Raw genomic sequence first — 22403 nt, 5'->3', positions numbered from 1 at the left:
TTCCTTCACTACAGGATTAAAATAAATCACATTCTAATGCATTTACATTTACAATAGCCACATAAGATAGGAAAGAACTAGGTGGATTTTATTTAGAGATGTGAACTGAAATCTGTAATAGACTTAGTCCAATTACTTGCCCCAACCACAGAGCTGAACCTTAGCATTTTTCCAATACATGACTGATTGATACTCCAGAAAGAAAAGGATTCAATTACTCACTTTGCTCTGTTAGATCAGTTCAGCCTTTACTAACAAAGCTGAAATTATATAATAGGAAATCTGTTACATGGACTCTTTGTGGAACAAAGAAGCCCCCAAAATCATACAGCATGCACAGTAGATATAAACCTTGGCTATGCTGGTCCATTGGACTCTGAGGTGGGCCCATTCCAGGGTGAGGAGGTCGCATACTCTTCATGGAGCCACAATGAACGTCTTCAACCATTCCTTTTTCATGCAAGCCATCAATAGACTGTGAAAACAAAGTAAGTATTTATATAGAGATAGTACAGAAATCCACTATAAAAATCTGAAGGACTTTAACGCAAAACCTAAACAAATACATAAAGAGGACAAACTTCTCTTAGCAGTCATCCACAATAAATACAATGGGAACCTTTACCCCTGGAATTCGACATTTGGGGAAGCACAGAGCACTGTTAGACTGCTTGTCCCCTCAGTTTCCTTTTTGCTTTTTTTTTTATCCTTGTAAACCGTTCAGCAGTGCCAGGGACGCAAACTGTCCAAATACAAATACAGGAACCATACTGGCCTCATATTACAAAGCTGTGTAACACATACCAACTTATGAAAGTACAGCCAGTGGCTTGGCTCGGTTTATTTTTAGCCCAAACTTTGCCCTTTCAATCACTGCTTTACTGGAATGCCCCAAACACTGTTTCTCTTCAAAAACAAAGACACCATTGCAGGAGGTAACCTCTTCTTTGCAGGCAAAAACAGGGATAGGCAGTCAAGAAGGGAAGACAGTTCTACCTAAATACTTGTGCTCCCTAAAATTCCTGTCACCTCATTCACTCCTCAAAAACTCCAGTTCCCATAGTACTTGAAATGCAAAACAGGGCCAAGTGCCTTCTTCAGAGAGTGAAGAAAAGACAGCTTGGGGTCAGAAAAACATGCTGAAGGCATGCAGGGCACCGGAAAAGGCTTCATAATAAGACACTGAAGGACTGTGAATCTGAAAATAGGGGAACAGTAACATCAGGAGGAAGATGCCTTAAGAAAACGAAGAAGTTTTACCTGAAAGCAAAAATTACATCAGGTCCCTAACTAGGGAAGAGATTATACTCATTATCTTCTAACTTACAGCTCTGCAAGGCTTCGTATTAGGAAGGAATAGGCTGGCATCATTCACTTAAGTTCCCTCTACAGAAATATGCAGCTCTGCTCTTCTCCGTAACACATGCATGCATGCATACTAAATACTGCTCTTGCAAACCCTACTTGGAATAGAGACCTTGTGGCCTGTTTTATGTAAAGGCACACTTATTTATTGAGAATTCTTTTTAAAAAGAGAGATAAGAAAAGTGGAAAATACAAGCAGCATACAATACAACAAAGAGTGTGCGAGAAGCTATATCAACTCACAGCAAATAAGACAAATTCCTTCTTTTTCAGCAATTTGGTGCACATGAATCAGTTTAAGCAGAAATAAACATAGGTCATCCTTTCTACAAGGGAAAAAATAATTCTAAATTTTAATTTGTAAACCCTTCATATAAATTTTTCACTTTCCATTGCAGCAATCGGATTTGACTGTCTCTTTAAACACATGGAGGTTTTAATTGTTCATTAGCATTTCTGAAGGATTTCATTACCAGTTTTCTGTATCAGAATCCAGAAGTTAGAAGGAGAAAAGTTATAGAAAAGGAGGAGTAAAATGGATTTCTTATGTTTCATCAAATCAGTATAAAAACATTTGTGAAAAGAACCTGTATTTGAAAGATATCCATTACTCAAGAAGCTATTTTTGATTACAAGAACTGGTGATATGGAATAGAAATGTAGAGATAGATGATTGACACATTAAAAATAGTTCCACTGTGCTAACCAAGTGAATTCCAACACCTTCTTCTGAGGCATGAAGATCTCTCCCTCTCTCTTCACCCCTACTTGCAAAGACAGCCAAAGCAGAAGAGAACACTCAATTCACATTCTGCCCGCAGGACCTGACTACTACAGAAACTGAAACACCTGTAAAGCCAGATCCATTCCTATGACAGTATGTGTCGAGGACTAAATCTTTAGGGCCTCCAAAAGGAGGAAGAGACTGCTGGAAATCGGATGTGATTTCACAAACAGAGGACTGTACACATTTGTAGCTGTACACATTTGTGGCGTGACTGCAGAGACGGGTGTCACTGCACTAACGGCACTGCACTAATGCCAACTGTGAAATCTCTGTGAATACAGGCAGCTCTGATGGGACACAGCACACACACCCAGGGCATCAGAAGTACCAGCATATGGAAGGTGGGGAAAGGTGCTGGCACTAACAAACAACAGCAGTGAAGAGGAAAACAAATACCTGGCCTTTCAAAAAGATAATTAAAAAAAAAAAAAAATCGAACAAGAACAGAAAGGTAAAGACATGACCATACAAGAAAACACCAGCTGAAGGAATGCTTCTATGGAAAGAATTGATCAAAAGAAAAGGTTTTTGCAAGATAAGTATTAAAAAAAAAAAAAAAAAAACAACCCTAAAACCTGTAGCAAACTGAAATGCTTCAAGTGTAATTGAAAGTAGCCTAAATAGAGCAAGAAAGGGTTTCACTTCTATGTGTTTGCAGACATTATACTGTGAAAAAAATGCAAGTGAAATTCATTAGGAACAGACTATGAAAGGTAGAGCTCATTCATCAATTTTTTACTAGCAAAGCTACTAAAGATGAAGATGGCACAAACTTTTTTTGAAGACAAAATTAGTTTTAATGATCACAGTACTGCTAGTTTATGCAAAGAGACTTGTTTTTCCAAGAGTATTTTTCATATAAAAGCACTTCTGTCTACGGAAAAACCCAATAAAATAGGGGACACAATTCAGCAGCGGACTACAGGAACTGCAAAACAGTTATTTTCCCTTTCACTGTGTAGTTACAGAGTTAACTCTCAATCTATGTAACAGGTTAAAAATTACAGAAAGCATCTTACAAGCAATGCAATTTTTGTAAATTCTTCAGTCCTGTATAAATTATCAAAGATATCTTCCACAATTACATTGTTAACATGAAAAATGTAAGCTATAATATCACTAAAGCACTATTACAGTGTTGGGGTACTTTTTTTTTTTTTATTCTTTTAATATGACAGAACAGAAGTCAAACAGGAAGTTAGATACATTCAGCTTTGAGTACACATTACTGTTTTCATTGGTCCCTGTAAGTAAGAACAAGCACAGAACAGGGCAGATACGAAAACACTGCTTCCAGAAAACATGAGGGATGAGCTTCAACTGTATGCAAGCCCACACCTACAGACTTGGCACTTACAGACATTACATAATGCCTAACACATAAGGAACATTTTGCCTGCACTGCTTTTACTCTTAATTTAGTAACTAAGGTCTTCTCACAGACAGCACTGCATCACAGTTTAACCTATTTCCAGGTAAACTGTCAGATTACGGTGACTCTTTTTTGTTTCCTTCCCCCTTCTTAAGAAAACCAAATAAACAAAACACTGGCCTTGAAATCAGACACTAAGATAGAGTATCAAAGTAGATTTCTTCCAGATCATGCGTCCTCTAAACCAACAAAACTTAGACAGACCAAAGAGCAATGCACTGTCACGTAACTGCACAGCATAACTGAATGCATCATGATGGACAACCAGATTGACTGTGGTTGTCCTTGCAGTAGGGACTCCGCCAAAAATTCTGTTAATCTCTTACAAATCACTAAAACACTATTTTACATGAGATCTCTGCTGATTTTTCAAGGTTGATAACAATATTTCATTTTTTCACTAATGTAAACACATGCAACAAAAAATAATGCAGGGAGCATGCCTACTGAATAAAAAGGTGTTAACATCCAGGACCATGATGTCAACTGACACCATCTGACCGGATTTGCGCAAAGTATTTGACGCTGTCCTGCATGGTATCCTTGTCTCTAAAGTGGAGAGACAGGGATTTGACCGACAGACCTCTTGGTTGGCAAGGAATTGGCTGGATGCCCGCACTCAAAGAGTTGTCCAAGTGGAGAACAGTGATGAGTGGTGTTCCTCAGGAGTTGGTATTGGGAGCGGCCCTGTTTAACATCTTTGTCAGCAACACAGACAGTGCGATAGAGCACACCCTCAGCAAGTTTGCTGCTCACCAAGCTGTGTGGTGCAGTCGACACACTGGAGGGAAGGGATGCCATCCAGAGGGCATCCAGAAGCTGGAGAGGTGGGCCCGTGCAAACCTCATGAAGTTCAACAAGGACAAGTGCAAGGTCCTGCACCTGGGTCAGGGCAATCCCAAGCACAAATATAGGCTGGGTGGAGAACGGATTGAGAGCTGCCTTGAGGAGAAGGACTTCGGGGTGCTGGTGAATGAGAAGCTCAACATGAGCCAGCAATGGGCCCTCACAGCCAAGACAGCCAACAGCATCCTGGGCTACATCAAAAGAAGCGTGGCCAGCAGGTCAAGGGAGGTAATTCTCCCCCTCTACTCTGCTCTCGTGAGACCCCACCTGGAGCACTGCATCCAGCTCTGGAGTCCCCAACATACGGAGGACATGGACCTATCGGAGCAAGTCCAGAGGAAGGGCCACAAAGATGATCAGAGGGCTGGAGCACCTTTCCTATGAGGACAAGCTGAGAGAGTTGAGGCTGTTCAGCCTGGAGAAGAGAAGGCTCCGGTGAAACCTTATAGCATCCTTCCAGTACCTAAAGGGGGCTTATAAGAAAGATGGGGAGAAACTTTTTAGCAGAGCCTGTTGTGATAGGACGAGGGGTAAAGGTTTTAAAACAGAAGGAAGTAGATTCAGATGAGACATCAGCAAGAAATTTTTTTCAATGAGGGTGGTGAAACACTGGAAGAGGTTGCCCAGAGAAGCGGTTGATGCCCCATCCCTGGAAACTTCAAGGCCAGGTTGGATGGGACTTTGAGCAACCTGATTTAGTTGGAGACGTCCCTGCTCCTTGCAGAGGGGTTGGACTAGATGACTTTAAGGGTCCCTTCTACGCAAACTATTCTATGATTCTCTGAGAGTATTTTAAGATTCTTAGAAGGTATAATGTGCATAGGTCTGTTAGACAACAACATCTGAAATGGGAAACCATTTGCCTTGTGTTTTAATGGAACATCTGAGTGAACAAGCAATATATTTAGTAAAAATATTCTCAATTTTTGTAGGAGAATATTTTTTTCTGTCACTCACTTTTTCTCTCACTCAATAAAATCAGTAATATTGCCCATGACATCATCATAATTTCTCCACAGCCAGTAATAATTTACAGTACATCCCATCACAAATTCACAAAAGAAGTGATTATGCATCATGTTATAATTAAATAGAAGAGCAAATCAACTAAGAGCTCTCAGTACTCTTCCCATCCCTCAAGTGAGAACCATGCAAATTAAACAGATTTCCCATCTTCCAAGTATTTTCACCTCATGAGACTCTCTGAGGCTGTTACAGTTTGTCTATTTAACAGTCCCCCCCAATAGACTTCTAAGTATTTCTCCTTAAATGTAGCTGTCTTGCATTCAAGATATACTTCAGTAAAATTTTGAACTGTAGGTATTTCCCTAGCAATTTGATCAATAGTCTAAACATTACCTCAGAAACTAGCAAGAAAGATAGCTAATTTAATGTTCCTGGCAAAACTGCGTTATGTACATCAACAGTAAATTTTCCTGTGGATGTGTTTTCTTGTTACTAAGTAAACACACAGTCTCTAATTTTCATATGAATTATTGTTAAGTAAACATACTTTACAAATTATGATTTATCAATATCAGTTTGTATCAATCAGTGTTTTCTCTACTGCTGGACGCTTTGGATTTTTTTTTTTTATGCATTATATTATTCCTTGTAAGCTAGTCAAACACCTAACACAGAATGAAGATGTTTCACTACTTAGTCTGTGAACTTTAAAAGTAAGACCCACATCCCATTGCGTACACGGGATGTGCACCCCACAAGCAATTGCATAACTGGGACTTCTTATGCAATCTCTCACTTTTACTGCATTTCATCAGGAAAAAAAAAATCACATTACATTCCATCATGACTTGAAAGTTAAACTGCTTTAGGTAACACTAAGCAGAAAGAAAACGTTTACTTGGTCAAACTGCAGGTGGCTGAACAGTTTTATTAACCACATGGAACAACACTCAAGGAATACTTGCAAAATAGTCTAGAGGCACCCTTCCCACAGCATTTCTTAAAGTGACCCTTCCCTCTGTTGTCACAATACACTATTTCTGGGGTTGCACAGGAAAACAGACCAGAAAACTAATCTAGACCGAACAATTAACCAAGAAAAACATCTTTTTTCACCTGGATCAGTTCAACAGACACATTTTCTAGCTTAGTCACACACGCACGAAGGCATGCCAGAATTTGTGAAGTGGCAAGCTACAGGACAGCAGGGCTGCTGCTACTAAAATAAAGACTTGTGAAAGCACAGCCTTTGTTCCATGATCAGAATCAAGGTACAAATTTTACTATAACTATACTAACCGGTCATTTTTTAACTCGCTGTCCAGACTCTTCACACTTATAGTGCATTTTTCAAAAACATTTAAATTCCACCTCAGTGGGAGGATTTATACTCTGGCTCACAGAACTTCTGAGATGTTTCCAAAGTCTCTCAAAGAACTTTGCAGGATGACATTTGTTGGTTTGTTTCTAATCCTAATATAGCATTAAATGTCTGAAGTACATATGAGGTGAAACAGGACATAGCAGTTAAAAACAATGTACAGAGCATTCAACCATTCCAATGGAAAATTCCTGGTGCTGCCCTCTTCTTCTGCAGGTACAGAATCTCTTAGAAAGAAGCAAGAGAACCAAAGGTCGAAAAAAACTTGTCTATCTATGAAGTTTGGGGCATTCACCAAAGTGCTGGAAGCCTGGGCTGTAACTGACCCCACAAACAAGGAAATGCCAACTGCAGATGTCTAATCTGGCCCATACCTAAATTAGATGCTTCAAGGTTCAACGGCAAAAGTTTTAGTTACTAAAGGTACTGACGTCTCAGAATTGCAACAGATCAGTACAAATGGGCAGCTGGATCATGTCCTCACTATTATAAATTTTATTATTTATTATGTGCTATTTTATTATATGCTATTATAAATTTTAATGATACAGTTCTTCACGCAAAAGATGGTAGCATCATGTCCTTACTGACCAAACACTTTTAACTGTTTTAATGAGTGAAACTGATCCATATGTGAACATGGCAACATGAAGAAATTGCCAATTCATGAGGAAAAATAAAATATGTTTCCATTACTTTAAAACTAATTTTTTATTGTAAATTTATTTTTTTTTCCTACGTGCATATAACAATTCCAAGTGGAATCAAAAATAGTTACCAAAATTTTTTCAGTGTCTTTGTTCTGTAAGCTGTTACTGCATATTTCTGAGAGTAGAACATCAGTGAAATTGAAATTACCCTAAGCTTGAAATTTCTGGTACACAAACAAACAAACACAGCAATACATAAAGAGACAGTTCTCATGAAGGAAATTCCACACAATCAAATATCTCCTCAAAGCAAAAGACATTAATGATAGCCTAAGCACATAATTTTAAGTGATTTGAAGTTTATGACAACAACCACTGAAGTCCAATTATTTACATGTTGTAAACTATGTAGTTTTAAATTCCTCAGTAAGATGGAGCCTTTATATAACTTGGAAACCAGGTTTTTTTCACCAACATGAAAGAGTAAACAAATTTGTAAGCACAAACCCTTTAAGAGTTAAAAATTTAAAAAAAAATAATGCAAAACTAAAAACCACCCCAGAAAAATGCAAACACATCTAAACAGATAAGAAAAATAAAGGAAAAAAAAAAGATTGTTAGAATGATCTACCACCATGTTTTAATACCATAATTCAATTTTTTTTCCCTTCATCTTACTGAAATGTACAGCTTACAAATGAAGATTTGCAAACTACTAACTCTATAGTTTAAAGTAGTCTACTAAGCACAAGAAAACTGTTTAATCTAACATATGCATAATCTTTACTACTAAAGACAGATGTAGGAGTGCAGCTGCAGTTTTGCAGGTGATACATGGCATGCAATAGCAGTTATGCAGGTCTAAATGTAGTGTATGTAGTTTATTTAATCAGTAGCGAGAACTTCAGGAAAAAAAAAAGCGTTCACTTGTAATAAAATATTACCTTATGCATTTGGTGCATGCCTTCCTGTTGATAATCAGTAGGCCCCATTGCCGGCATTGGATGTGGGACACTGGGCGGACCAGGACTTGGCCCCATCATGCTGTGAACTGAGCCAGGAGATGGCCCTGGTCCGGGGCTAGGCCCTAGAATCGGTCCAGGCGAGGGTCCTGGTCCAGGGGAAGGACCAGGATGAGGCATGGCACCAGGGTCTGTAGGGGTGGACATCTATTTTCTGTCTCCTCTTCAATTAGCAGAATAGATCTAACAAAAAGAACAAAACAAAACAGAAACACCACCAGAATTTCTGTGACAGTAGGGGCATTGAAAAAAAGGTATTAAAATCTACTGGCAATCATTACACACACACGCATACATACACATGCAAGCTCTCATCAGCAGAAAGTGCTTAAATTCTTCTTCATGTTGCACATTAGTTTGACCACCCTTCTAAAAGGCCACCAGAAGCACAAGGATCCTGATAGTCCGATTTCTGGTGTTTATACGTTACTCACAGAACCAAGCAGCTGGTACACTATGACCATCATCTACTAGAGACAACAGTAGTTCAACTGACTTGCTGTCATCACATGTACCCCATGGAGTATTTACTTCGGGTGCAGTTTCATAGCAAGGTTACCTGCCGATGATTATTTGCCCCACAATAACAAAGCCAATACAATGAAAAATGTGTCTTATTAAAAAGCATTCTAATTTGGCACATTACAAAGTAATTACAATGTCACAGTACGTTACAAGGCTTAAGACGACTCCCTGTCCCAGCCTCTCACGGAATTTATCACAGAAGAGCGTTCCACCGTCCACATCAGGGCTTATCACTATACTTAGTTAGCAGTAATTACTTTCTAACCTGAGTGTGACATTGCTTATATAAAGCCACACTGTAACACTGCAAACACCCTGGCTTGTAGCCAAGTTAAGAAACAGACACTCAAGAAAAACAAAGGACGGTCCCAAGGTTCCCAGCAAAGCAGAGAGGAAACCCATCGGCAAGACATGTCAGAAAAAAAGTTGACTGGTGCTTATTGCTGAAAATCAGGGAATTCAAAGCTTACAGAGCTGATCACCTTCCCTCTTTTCTGAGTCTTTACTTAGCAGAAGCCACACAGAAGATAAAATGCTACTACATCAAGATCATTTTCACTTATTTACCCCCAATTACTCAATCGTTCCATCAGGACCAAAACCAGCTTAATAGCTTTTGCTTATAAATTCCCTTTTGTTATGTTTTAACAGCTACTACTCTCTTCTGATTAAAGGCAACAAATTCGAACAATGCTTAATTCATTTAAAATAAAACATCCTCACCTGAAATAAGCTACCTTGGGATCCTATTTCCTTGCGAGGTAAAACAGGGAGAAGCCTGTGAAGCTTCTGTGTTCAAAACAAAACACTACGGTCACTAATTAGTCCCCTACAATCCCACGACAGTACCACCAAAGGAATGAAGTGATCAAGTGTTCAAAACCGCATACACCACAGCGTAGCTCCCTGTAACAGGGCTACAGTTTGGTTGTATGAAGGGCAACAGACATTTATACGAGTCAATTATTACATTGCAAAATATAAGACTGACATTCTCACAGCTGTCTCTCTCTGCACGTTGGAAGCCAAATTCAGTCTATTTAAAAAGGCAGAACCTAGCACCACCACCACTTTCCAGAAGCATTTATACCAAACCACAACACATTCAATTACAGAACTACTATCAGCATACAGTATCCTAAAATACCCTATTTCACGAAAGACTTATACCTACACCTATGCCTTAAAACAGGTATCAAAACCTCACCCCTCTATTCACCTCTACTTCAAATTCAACTTGCAGCTCTGGTAAAAAATAACTGGCTTCAGTCTCAGCTCCACTAGTTACACTGTTATTTACACTAAACAGGTCTTGTATGCAAACTCAGAGAACTTAAAATTCTTTTCAGTGGGCTAGCAAGTGTCCAACTTGTGAAAAACATTAACTACCAGGGGGGAACGTTGCACCTCTTAAACCAGATCAAGTCCCTTCATTATCTTTAAGAGCACATAAACTCACTCAATCTTACATAATTGTGAATTGTCTTAAACAGATTTGTATTCAGAGATTTTTGTATGTCAAAGAACATACTTACATTAAAAAAAAAACATATATCAAGGGAACACAAAATATTGGAAAATACTACCTGAAATACTAGCCCCAGGGACTTAAAGAGACAAACTAATTTTCTCTGGCAATAGTAGTCCACAAAATTTAAAAAACAGCCACTGCCATAGACCAAAAAACATTATACATGGCCCTCCCAACTAAAGTTCTGTTCACAGAACTGCTAAAAAGCTTATGATTTAATATGTTTCAAAAATAGCTTAGTTTATATTTACTCAGACTGAGACTGTATAAAAAATCCACAGAAATTAGGCACCTTGCTCTCATTAAAATTCACTAAGAGCTAGATACCTAATTCCTCTAGGCCCTCATAGAAGTCTCATTAAAGTAAAAGCAAAAATCTACAAAGAGACAACAGGTGTAAACAGTGACCAGGCTCCATCCAGGTAACAGTGGTATTAGTTTGGGTAAATTCTGGTGCCTAAAATGAAACTAACTCCTTGCCAAAGCCAATGTTGACCCATTTGTTTGGACAGCTTTTTAATGAGTAGTGCTTGTTAGAATTACAAACTGAGATGGAAAGAGGGGAAACAACAACAACAAAAAAAAAAGTAAATGCTTCTAACAGATTATAAGGACTTTCATACAATGAAAAAACAGATTTCCATCTTATTGTCCCAAATGGTAAGGCTGCTGGCCCTGATTCTCAAATGCATTACATTTTGTCTAATTGCTTCTCAAGTGCCCAACCTTAAAATTTCCTCAAAACCTCACAGGAGTAGTGTTATTCACATGACTTCAAACAAGATATATCTCTTCTTGAACTGAAATCCCTCACCACTTCTTAGGTTTATTTACATCAAGATCACCAAATCTCTTTCATGAAGAGCCCCAAATGGAATTAGTGGGGATTGAATTAGTTGTGGTGAGTCATGCAGTTCTGCCTGTGGTCTCAGAGAATTTCTCCACTTCTGCTGGATGCAGTCAACTTAAGAGAGAGAGGAAAAAACCTATCACTGTCAAAGCAACTTTAGCCAGATGCAAACACAAGAAGAGCCACAAAACCAAGAGCTAAAGCTGACGAGACAGACTTAGGATCTCTGCTCAACTATTTCTAGATCAAATGGTTTAAGACAGTGAATATGTATATTACAAAGAATTAGAGGGAACGTTCCCTAAGCATAAATACTTCTGCACTATCGCTTTACATGTACCTAGAAGGTTTTGTAGATATACCTGATTCAGTATACAATAGGGTCTTCATCAGCTCGATGTTTCAGGACCCACAGCATCCAAGTACACTACACATATTTTAGTATAAACCTGCTACAAACTCAAAGGTAACAAAGGCATGAATTTCCTTCACATGAAGGAAGTACGCAGTATTAGCAGATTCAAAACTAAAACACAGCAGGTAAGAAACCACTCACATTACTTTGGAATTCAAGATCAGCTGGACAACCAAAAAGACCCAGAGGTTAAAGACCACTTTGACACCAGACACACACCAAGTCTAAAAACAGATGGAGCAGTAGGTATTTCTAATTCTAACAGCTGTTTCCCTTCACCATCCAGTGTAACTACTACCTTTCCATGACTGAGTCAACCTAAACTGAACTTCAGTCAAGATGTTTTGGTCTGATCCTTTGCCTTGGATAGGCAGTGGAAAGTAAGGAAACTGCACCACATAGTTCTAATGAAAAGGAAATGTGGACACACACACAACAGCCACACACACACTGCAAACCCTAACTAACTTTGCCTTTACAGAAAAATAATTGCAGTCTGCTTCTCTCCATACATCTTGAACTGAAGTTATCAGTCACAGGTGGCTCTGAAAAGATATACTGTGAAACTGTGACACCCTATAGGCTAAAGGAGTAATCTTTATTACACTACCACAGAAAACATGAAATGAAATGATACGGACAGTGACTCGTACTATTAGCTTCATCTGCTAACTATAATCAAATGCAGATGTTCAAAGCTTAAGAACTGATTAATAATGACAGCAGCTCATCACAATTAAAACAACTTACAATACTGTAAGCCCACGTTTTGTATTGCACAAGCCTGTAGGACACTCTGCATTAACATATAGCAGGATTTAACTATTGTCATTTCATCAAACAACGATTCAATCAATAAACGGATTTACATAAAACAACAAAAAACTCAGTAAAGAGAAGAGTCAATCTTCAACTAACATAAACTAGAGCTATTCAGTTCACATAAGAGAAGCCAAACACACTAACGGCTGAGAGATTCTGCCTTTGCACACTCATGTATGTAACTTCACTGTAACTTTAAAATCTTCTGGAAGGAAATTTGCAGTTTAAACTAAAAGCACAGAACCAGAAATGCTGCATCTGAATTGTTTATCCAGACAGACACTCAGGCCAGAGCCAAAAACCTGTGGACACTGCTTTAGCCACTTGTCTGCTTGTCTGCCAAAGACTGCCTGTATGCACCACAGCAGAGCCAGCAGCATGGGCGGTGTGCTTACACCAGAAACTTCACTGTGGAGTCATACAGAGTAAGGCTCCTTCTCACATGTAGAGACAGTTTAGGATGATAGTCCTAATACTCCCCGCTTTCAACCCCTTGCAAATATTCTTGGTAGAAATTCTTACTCCTACTGTGTAGCTGTTTCAGGTTCTCATAAAGCAATTTCTCAACTACAGTAACTTACATCCTACCCTGTAATGAAAAACTAAAATCAGTACCAAAAAATGACTGACTAAGAGCTGCAGGTTGAACGTACTACAGTCAAAAAGTGCCATCATAAGTCAGAGTTCACGTAAGTTTGGCTATGCTATGCCACCAGACTTTTCCATGAAAAGGCTATAGCATGGACATAGGATCCTTTCTGATGGCTTTGCTGCAGAAGGCAATAGCCTTCAGAAAAAGAGGAGGGCAGACAGCTGCAGTCAGAAGTTTAATTGCCTTTTAACCCCATAGCCACAGTCACAGTAGACAATGCCCAAGATCAAGTCCACGTTTGCTACATATGTAGATTTCACTGTACCTTTCAGGTACAGAAAACTGAGTCATGACAGCACGAATGGTTACAGATTAAGTTTTCATACCATGACTACAGGTATTAATCACAGTTATTGAACATAATCTTCACATCAGGTTCTGAAAAACAAAAGCCATAATGAGAGGCTGACAGAAGGAAAGGAATTCACCATACTACTGATAAGTGTTGTCTTTACTTAGACAGGGAAGAAGAGGAGGAAGGAGGGAAAAGATTGGTTTAAGTATGAGTTACTTACAGTAAAATATCAGTGAAGATATGAAACAGGTATAGCTTTCATAACGTAAACGTATTTTTAACATTTTTCTTCACCACTAAATTATCCACCTGGGTGCTCAAACCCTGCAGTGTCACACAGGAAATATTCTCAACCAAGTGGAGACAAACAGGAAAATGTTTACACCTAAGAAGTGATGACTTTACATGTGTCAGAAACAAATACAACCGTTCTGAGTGTTAGTCTTCTTATTCTGCTATCTTTGCAAACTACCAAAGCTGTACTTAGTAAGTCTTCTTCCCTTTATTCATCCTTCCTTATTTTATCTTGCAAATAAGACATAAGCTTTTCTCTGCTGCCATTTTCATGACAAGTGATCTTTATGTCATAATGTTGCTGCTATTTTCATGACAAGTGATCTTTATGTCATAACGTTTTGTTTACTACTCTACTAGAGGATCAAACAAATAAAAAAATAAAAGAATAAAGTTCAAAAGAGAGGGGGATCCAGAAAACACTCTTTATACATAGAGTATGAAAACAGCAGAAAACACACAAAACATAATAAGCACTTTTATGAGTAATTTGCAAAAACGTTCTAGTCATGGAAGAATGGAAAGTCCCCTTCTGAAAAGGACCACTAGTTCACTGCAATATCACTAATCAGGACCATTAATACTGGAGGTAAAAGCGTGGGCATTTTTTTAAGTAACTACTGTGCACATTCTGACCTTAACTTCAGAAGTCCAACAAAAATTGAGAAAACACATCTGCAGATATTAATTTCATTCAGACCTTTCTCAAGAATATATTTAATATAAGAAGGCTAGCTGGAGCACGTTTTCTCTTGTCAATTTTCAAGCCTCAGGTGTTGGTGAAAGCGGTTTTCAATCTTGACAAGAAACACTCGCGAACCACTTCAGAAATGAACAAAAGAAAAGATCTAAGACTGCTTTGAACACACTCTTCTGGCGCACGTTCTATGAAACACCACAGACATACCAGTCCTAAAGCTGAGACATAACTCATGAGAGAAATGTTGTATTTAATGAAGCTTTACCCTCACCTCTGTCACGTCCACATATGCTGTACGATTTAACTAATAAATTTTAGATTTATTTTAAAATGCTTATTATCCATACAATCTTTTTGCTTTCTACTACTGGCACAAAAATCTGCCTTCAATTCTATCCTTCTGGTACACCACTTTTTTCATCAGAATAACAAAAGGACAAAAGAAACAAAGTCAAAGCCAGTAATAGGGTAATTAGGGTCCCAAAGAGAAAGCGTGCTTTTATTTGCACAACAATACTAACTTACACAGAAGAGACCGGGCCCACCCCGAACACGTAACTGGTACACTACTGAAGGAATTAAAATCCGGTACGATGTTTACTGACTGGGTCTTAGGGCCTGTGGTTAAAACCCAGTGACACTGAAGAAATCTAAAGCAAAACAGGAAAGAATGCAAGCGGGTCTACGCTGTGACAGATCCCGTATCTTTTTTTTTTTTTTTTTTTTTTGACAGAAAGCATGCAGAATACTTAAAATGATACAAGTAAAAAAAAAAATCCTCATAGCTTCAATTCTTCAGTTGGTTTTCTACTAATCTATCTAAAATACTCATCGAAAGACATCTTAAGAAGAACAGCGTTAACCTAAAGTTTGGAAAGTCTGAATATCAAACATAAGCAGCAGATGCCAAGGAAAACTAACTTCGGTGCCATCCGTGTAGTCACGCTGACACTCAACTCCTCTCTTTACTCGAACATCATGCGTGCTTTGGAGAAAAAAAAAAAACAAAATGCAAAACCCAAAAATCAGTTAACTGTAATTTCAGTTTAGAAGAGCAGTAAGTTTCGCAGCCGCCTGCAGTTTGTTGTTCCACCATCAGAAATTTGAGGGGGGTGGCGGGGGAGGAGACAAAATAAAAAAACAACAATACAAAAATCCCCCCCCCCCACCACGGACATAACGAAACGTCTGAGAGCGGGGACAGAGCACCCGGCGCGGGCACCGGACGGGCGGACGCCGAGAGGCAGCGGCGGGGGCCGGGCCGCCCGCTCCCTCGGCAGCAGCGCCCCTGCCTCGGCTGCGCCGCGCGGCTCTTCCGGGCCTGCCGGGCGGCGCGTAGGCCGCGGCGCCCGCCGCCTCCCCCCGCAACGGCGCCGAGGCGGGCGCGCACAACCAGCTGGGCCCTATTCTCCCGCTCCGGCCTTCCCGGAAAGTTTTCTCCCCGGCCGACAGGCTCTAAGACATCTCCGCTTGCTGATCCAGCCCCGCTGCCTCCTTCCCCCCCCACCCCCCCGCCTCCCCTCCACGAAGCAATGGCTGCGCCGCTCCCGGCACCGGGCGGCCCAGGGACCCGTACCTCGACGGCGCTCGGGTTGGGGGGGCGGGGGGGGCACCTCGGCGGCGGCAGGCGGGGGAGCAGCCGGGGCACGCCTCAGGGCTGGGCTGGGCCCGTCTCCCCGCCGCTCCTTGCCTCCGCCACCATGTCACGGCGACCAAACATGTCCGTGTGCCTGTTTGCGGCGGCGGACACTTCCTGACCCTCTGCTAGCGCAGGCAGAGACGGACGGGAACGGCCACCACCCCCCCCCTCGGCCCCCGGCTCTTGCCACTGCCTCCCTCTTCCCCCCGGGAGGCCCAGGGCCGGGCTCGGCTGCCCGCCCGCCCCGCCCCAGGAGCCAGCTGCAGCCGCTGCCCGCCCCCGCCGCTGGCAGCGGACAGAACTTTTCCAGGTGCGGACCACCGCCGTCCGGCCCCCTCTCCCGACGGGCCGGAGGAGCCGCGTCTACCTGAGCATCCGCATGTGTATGCATCCTCGCTCCCGCCCGACCCGATCAAAAAAAAAAAAAAAAAAAAATTTCCGCGCACACCGGAAATAAAATGCTTTTTTTTTTTTTTGCTGGGAAGGCGATTACAAAATTGCAAGCGCATGTTTTGTGCTACTCCGCTTCGCCGACTGCTGCAAGGCGGGGGGGTGGCGGGAGGGAGGCATGATTTCGACAGGGAAAACGGGGCGAGGGAGCGGGGAGACAAGCTATTTCGGGAAGTAAATCGCGACACCTTTACAGCAGGGGTGACCGACTGCACAGTTAAAAACCGAGACTGAAAAGCAACAGGAGCCGCAGCCTGCCGGGCGAAGCCCCAGCCCCCACCTCCTCCCCCCGCCCCGGGGTGTGTGTAGCGCTTGTGACAGGCAGGCAGCGAGATGATCCGGATCACGGCCCGCCCGGCTCTGCCGGGTAACGCCGCCACTCTCACGGCCAAGACCGTTTCCCCCCATCACGCACTATCCTTCTGCCTCCCCACTTCCCCTTCCTCGGCCGGGTCCGCCCCAGCGTGTGCCACAGCGCGGAAACAACCGCACCGCAAGGGACCCTCTCCTGCTGCCGGACACCGTGAACTTCACCCTGTCAGCCCCGGCAGCCGCCGAAACGCGGCCCACACCCGGAGGGGCAGCAGGCGAGGCCGCCCCCGGCCCGCCGAGCTACCCTGGGGCGGAGCGGGGAGGCTGTCGCTCCCCCGGGTCTGTCTCCCTCCCGGCCGCGTCGTCGTGACAGGCTCGCTTGGCGGCAAGACCGAGGGGCGCCCGAGTTGGCTGTCGCTGTGGCGGCCGTGCTAGCCCGCTGGTGAAAACCGCCCGCCGCGCACGGCGCCGCTCCAAACGCGCGGGCACGGCGCCCCGCCGCTCCCCGTCTCCGTCCCTCCCGCCGCTGTCGCTGACTCAAGTCATCCCCCAGCGACGCCCTGGGGTTTTTTGTTGGTTTTTTTTTTTTTTTTCCCCCTCACGCCCTCCCATCCCGGCGATTTGCATCGTGATTATTCCAGAAATACCAGATCAAAACTTTCTTCTCTCCACCCACTGTAGGGGGGAGATAAATATTTGGGAGGGCCAGGCGCCGGAGAAGGTGCGAAGAGGAAGCAGGTGGCACGGCGGCGCCCGGGGCCAGCGGGGACGTGCCCGGGGAAGCGGGGGCGGAAGGTGGGCACGGTGCGTGCCGGCGCGATCGCTGACAATAAAGGAGGGCGCAGGCACCGCCGTGCCAGGGACGGGGAGCGGCGGGGGGGGGCGCGGACGGAGTTGTAAGTTATATTTACCTTCCGCCCGGGAGGAGCGCCGTGATGGGTGTCTCTCCTCTCCCCCTCGGTGAGCCACCCGGGTCCGGAACCGGAGCGAGGGACTAGACTACGAACATGACTTCATTGATGACAGCCATTCCCTCCTCTTCCTAAACTCCTGCCCCTCCTCCGACCCCCCCCCCCCCCCCCCAGCCCACTCCTCCCACCGCCTCCCCTCACCGATGCCACCGCTCAGGAAGCGGCATTCCCATTGGCCCGCAGGCGAGGGAGTGCCCGCCTCCCCAGCGCAGAAAGGGCGGTTCTATTGGCGCCACCTAACTGTCGCTCAACCGCCGCGAGGTTGGGGAGATGTGCAGGAGCGTGGCGGGCGGTGTTGGGTGAGGGTGTGCGCACGCCCCGCCGCGGCCCCGCTCGTGTGCTCGTCGTGCAGCGGCGGAGCGGGCTGGGCTGCTGCTCGAGGCTCCTCCGCGCCCCTGCACCCCTCCCCGGTTCCCGTGTGCTGAGGGGAGAGAGGGACGGGAGGAGGGGGAGGCAGCGGCAGGGCGCGGCGGCACTCGTGGGAGTGTTTCGGGGAGAGGTGCAGAAGGCGCTGGAACTGCGCCGTGCCGCTGCCCCAGCCTGCCGGGGCGAGCCCCCCGCCGCTGGGCGGGGAGGCGGGGGGATCTTCTGTACCTGGCGGTTGGAGCGGGCGGGCGGCTGTCAAATAAAAAGGCATGGACGGTCGTTGTCGTTCGTTCCGAAACTTGCACCGTGTCCCCGGTTTCCGATGGCACGGGCTGCCGTCGTGGGCGACAGCACGCCGCCGAGAAGGTTGTGCCTGAAGCGGCCTAGCAGGCGGGAGGGCGGGCGGAGCGGCCACGGGCTGGGGGCACTGCCGGGGCGGGCAGAGGGGCGGGCGCTGGGCACATGCCCGTTACGGAAGAGCTGGGCGCGGGTCCGGAGGCGGCTGGTGAAGTAGTCGCCGGATAGAATAAGGCTGTGTGAAGAGCGGAGGTGGATCTCTTAGTGAGAGGAAGGGCGAATAGCACAGTTATGTTTGTTCCGTCTCACTTGCTTCCGTCCTTTTGGCTTTTTAAGAGTTGGTTTGGAAGTACGCTCCTCAACTCCAGTGCTGGCGCTGTGTTTTTCAAACGCTGATCTGCAGCCAAGCGCTGCAGAGCTCTGGTGCTGTTGCAGAAGCTGTACCTGCTGATGTAACAAACGACTGAGTACTTCGCTAAAGTAAAGGCCCCCCCGGTCTGAGGGAGTTTTTTGAGCGCCAGTTGTAGAGTCAACTTTAAAAAAAAAAAATAGAGCCAAACTACCGTACATGGTGTTATGTATAATCAGCTTTGTTTATGTTGTCATACAGGAGTTATTTGCCATTCTGAAGCTAGTGTAACTCTGACTGTGTGGTTTACTTTGTGCTATGCAGTAAAACTATTAAACTATTAACTATTAAAATCAGTAGCTGCTACAGTTGCTCAGGTGACAGTACCCAACGTGAAGTTCCTCTGCGGTGGCCGGGTGGTGTACTTAAGCACCCGAAGCAATGCTGGGAGCACCAAATGCACCTCGTGGTCGTTAAGTGACAGCTATTGTTTACGTGGTGTTTGGCTTGGGGCGGTTTTTTATTGGTTGAATAGGAGCAGTAATCACCAAGTTACAATGCTGGCTATACAGAGCTAATTACTACTGTTTCTGTAGTTTTCCAAGGTGTTACTTAATCGTTAGCTTCATCTTATTTGTTATGTAAAATGACTACCAAAATGCTGAAAAATAAATGTATAAGAATTAGTGCTAACTGGACAGCACGAAGTATCCAATAAATAAATAAATAAATTTAAAGGCTTTATTTTCAATTCACTATTGTCTATGAAAAGTACTTGCATGGGAACAGTAGCAAAGACATGGAAACGTTCAAATCTGTGTATACACAATGGCCAATATAATTATGTAAAACTTTTGATCCATGAGTCATTTATAATTTTGGTTTTAGCTGTGTATTGAGCTATGAGTTGCAACCCAGTGTCTTAGAGATAAAAGAATGTAGTTAACATTCTTGGAAAACTATGCTAATGGAAATTGAAGGGATTCTTCCTTTTTTTTTTTCTTTCTTCATTACTTACTCTAACTTTCATTAGGCTGTCTAACCCCCCCCCCCCCCTCCCCCCGATTACACAGAGTAAATCTGAGGGTCCTCTGCTTTTTCTCTGTCCAGAAAAGAAAACAAGGCGTAAATAACAGCTTGGAAGCTTCCTTGCAAGACAGCTCAACTGCTTGTTGGACTCGGTAGCACTCAAACCATTCTAAACCAGGTCAAGCCGTTCTTTTTGGTAGGAAGCATACAGACAAGAAAAAAAAAGAAATAGAAAATTCATCTTTCCAGCAAAAGAAAAAATGTTCACTTGACTTTGGGATTAATGCACCTATGTTTAGTTAACGTTTATGTTTATTTTGAGAAGGGTGTAGCAGCCAATTTCTTTTGGAGGCAACAAAAACTCCAGTTGAATGGGGATGTTGCTGATGTAAGTCTGAAGGCTTTTTCTTTTGTATTTTGATGAAATCTCATTTAATCTCATTGTAACGTGTATTGAGGGGTTGGAAAACGTTTTTGTTTTTTGTTTTTTTTTTTTTGTCGAGATGGGCACGTTCAACTGACATGAAGCTCTTTACTGAAACTGGGAGGATCAGTATGGGTTCACTATATGAGATTTGGGTGGCTAAACCTTCATGCATAGTGAATAATCACACACGAAAAAGTAAAAACTTCCCCCTGATTGATTCATCTAGCTTCACAAAAGGAGAAAAAAAAAGATGAGGGCCCTTACTGAATTAGTGCTTTGGATGCTGCCGATGGTAAAATTGCACACAAAATGTTCCAACCATATAATGTATGCCAATGAGAAGTAGTACCATTTTGACTTGCTAGTTGTAGTGTTGTGGAACTGAAGCTTGTTTATGTGAGTTACATGTTACCAATGTAACTAAAACTGTTTAGGAACCAATATATCAGCGAAACTCTTGCAGGGACACTCTTACACCAGAAGGAGGTCATTACCATTGGGGAGCTGCAGATGTTTACAGCAACCTCAAGATCACCATCTTGAAACCCCTGCTGTAACAGTTTGTGGTCTTATTTCTCTGTTTGCTACTAACTCTCTGCAGGAGGTTGCAGCCACTGCAGCAGAAATGGCAGAAAGGACTGTATTTTAGTGCTTCAACCAGTTCCTAGCAAAGTCTAGCTGCTTAGGTTAAGGTGACCAGTGAAAACGGGTTTAAGCTAGAACATTCCATGAAGATGGCTTCATGCTCAAGTTTCTATATAAACCCAAAACAAGAACAAAAATATATTTTTTTACATGTCCAGGGAAATCCTAAGTGAGCAAACTTAAGACTTGCCTTGTAGAATTATGTAACATTTTTGCTTGTCTGCTGCTTTGGAGGGTAGTGTTCAGCCCAGAAAGCGAAGCGAAAAAGCATGCTTGTTTGAACCTTAATTGAAGTCTTCAAAGGTGAAAATGAGATGAGGGCAAGATACTTCAGCTTTACAGTGAGGTATATTCATTGAGGTGATAATCAGATGGGAAAATAACACTGGCCTCCATGAGTTTGGTACGGTAAGGTATAAGTGTCTTGTCTTTTACACCAAGAGAGTTCATGTGTCTTGAGTAAATAACAAATAACATAGAAAAAGCAGGCTTCTTTTTTTTTTTTTTTAATTAACCAATGAAGGCAAACCCTGTGATAATCAAGTAAATAATTGAGATAAGAATCTTGTAAAGTGTCTGTTTTGCTAGTACTCCCTGCAAAAGTAATCTTATGCCCTATCCAGTGTACTTCAGGAAAACATGAACCCTGGAGGGAAGGATACTCTTTACCTACCTATCTATTGATCCGCAGTATGCATTATTATAGTGTGCCATACTGCATTGAAACAGTGTGTCACAGCCAGATATGACTGGCAATAAAATAATTATTGGAACTGGTTAGAGTTTTTCCTTCTCTTATGGAAGATGTAATTGCTTTCTAATTTAAAAGTAAAATTTCTCTTCTTATACAGCTTTCATTAATGTGCTTGGTACTTGTGCACTTTTCCCCTCAGGCCTTTTTCTGGAGGCACACATGTTCATCTAGCTGTCTTCGTAGGTTTAAAAGATAGAGTCTCTCTCAGGGTAACTTCATTTGCTTTAAACTCTGAAGGTGTGTTTGTGAGTGTGATGTCGAAAAGATAGTATTCAGCTGAGATCTTCTCAAGGGTAAGTAGAGAAGAATAATTATGTCCTTTGTCTAAAGAACCTCTCTGAACAGATTCCAAAATGAAGTCCGTGTGTGAGAAAGATGAGTTGGCTTGCAGTGATAATGTTAGTGTTGCTATATCTTTCATAGTCTGAAAAATTCCAGAGTTTGCTTTAATGTCTTATTTTAAGGGAAAGGAGAAGGACACTGTGGTGTTGATCTTTCTCTCCTTGTTTTTTTTTCAGGCTGACATTTTGCTTCCTATCCAAGTGGTCCCAGTTTTGTATTTGTGTTTTTGCAAGAGTATCACTTTATTTTACTGAATTTTATCTTAACAGTTTCTAAGCTTCTCTGCAAA

The 22403-nt window shown here is 42.8% G+C and overlaps 1 protein-coding gene across 2 annotated transcripts in view; it reads right to left on the bottom strand.

The window, feature by feature from the left end:
• SMARCA2 (SWI/SNF related BAF chromatin remodeling complex subunit ATPase 2) overlaps positions 1-18650 on the bottom strand; it is a 124765-nt gene extending 106115 nt beyond the window's left edge. The window contains exons 1-4 of one of the 2 annotated variants that reach the window (XM_086770957.1): positions 18500-18650; positions 17846-17933; positions 8372-8632; positions 352-475 (exon numbers count right to left, since the gene is read on the bottom strand). In XM_086770957.1, the coding sequence (XP_086627083.1) occupies positions 352-475; positions 8372-8596 (349 nt within the window). In that variant the 5' untranslated portion in view covers positions 8597-8632; positions 17846-17933; positions 18500-18650. Of the gene's footprint in view, positions 1-351; positions 476-8371; positions 8633-17845; positions 17982-18499 lie in introns of those variants that run through there. The other variant, XM_086770956.1, reaches the window with a different exon arrangement.
• Between the last annotated feature and the right edge of the window lie 3753 nt (positions 18651-22403).

Source organism: Chlamydotis macqueenii, chromosome Z (genome assembly GCF_036417535.1).
Source record: "Chlamydotis macqueenii isolate bChlMac1 chromosome Z, bChlMac1.mat, whole genome shotgun sequence".
Lineage (NCBI taxonomy): Eukaryota > Metazoa > Chordata > Aves > Otidiformes > Otididae > Chlamydotis > Chlamydotis macqueenii.
This window is presented reverse-complemented; position numbering and strand designations above follow the sequence as displayed.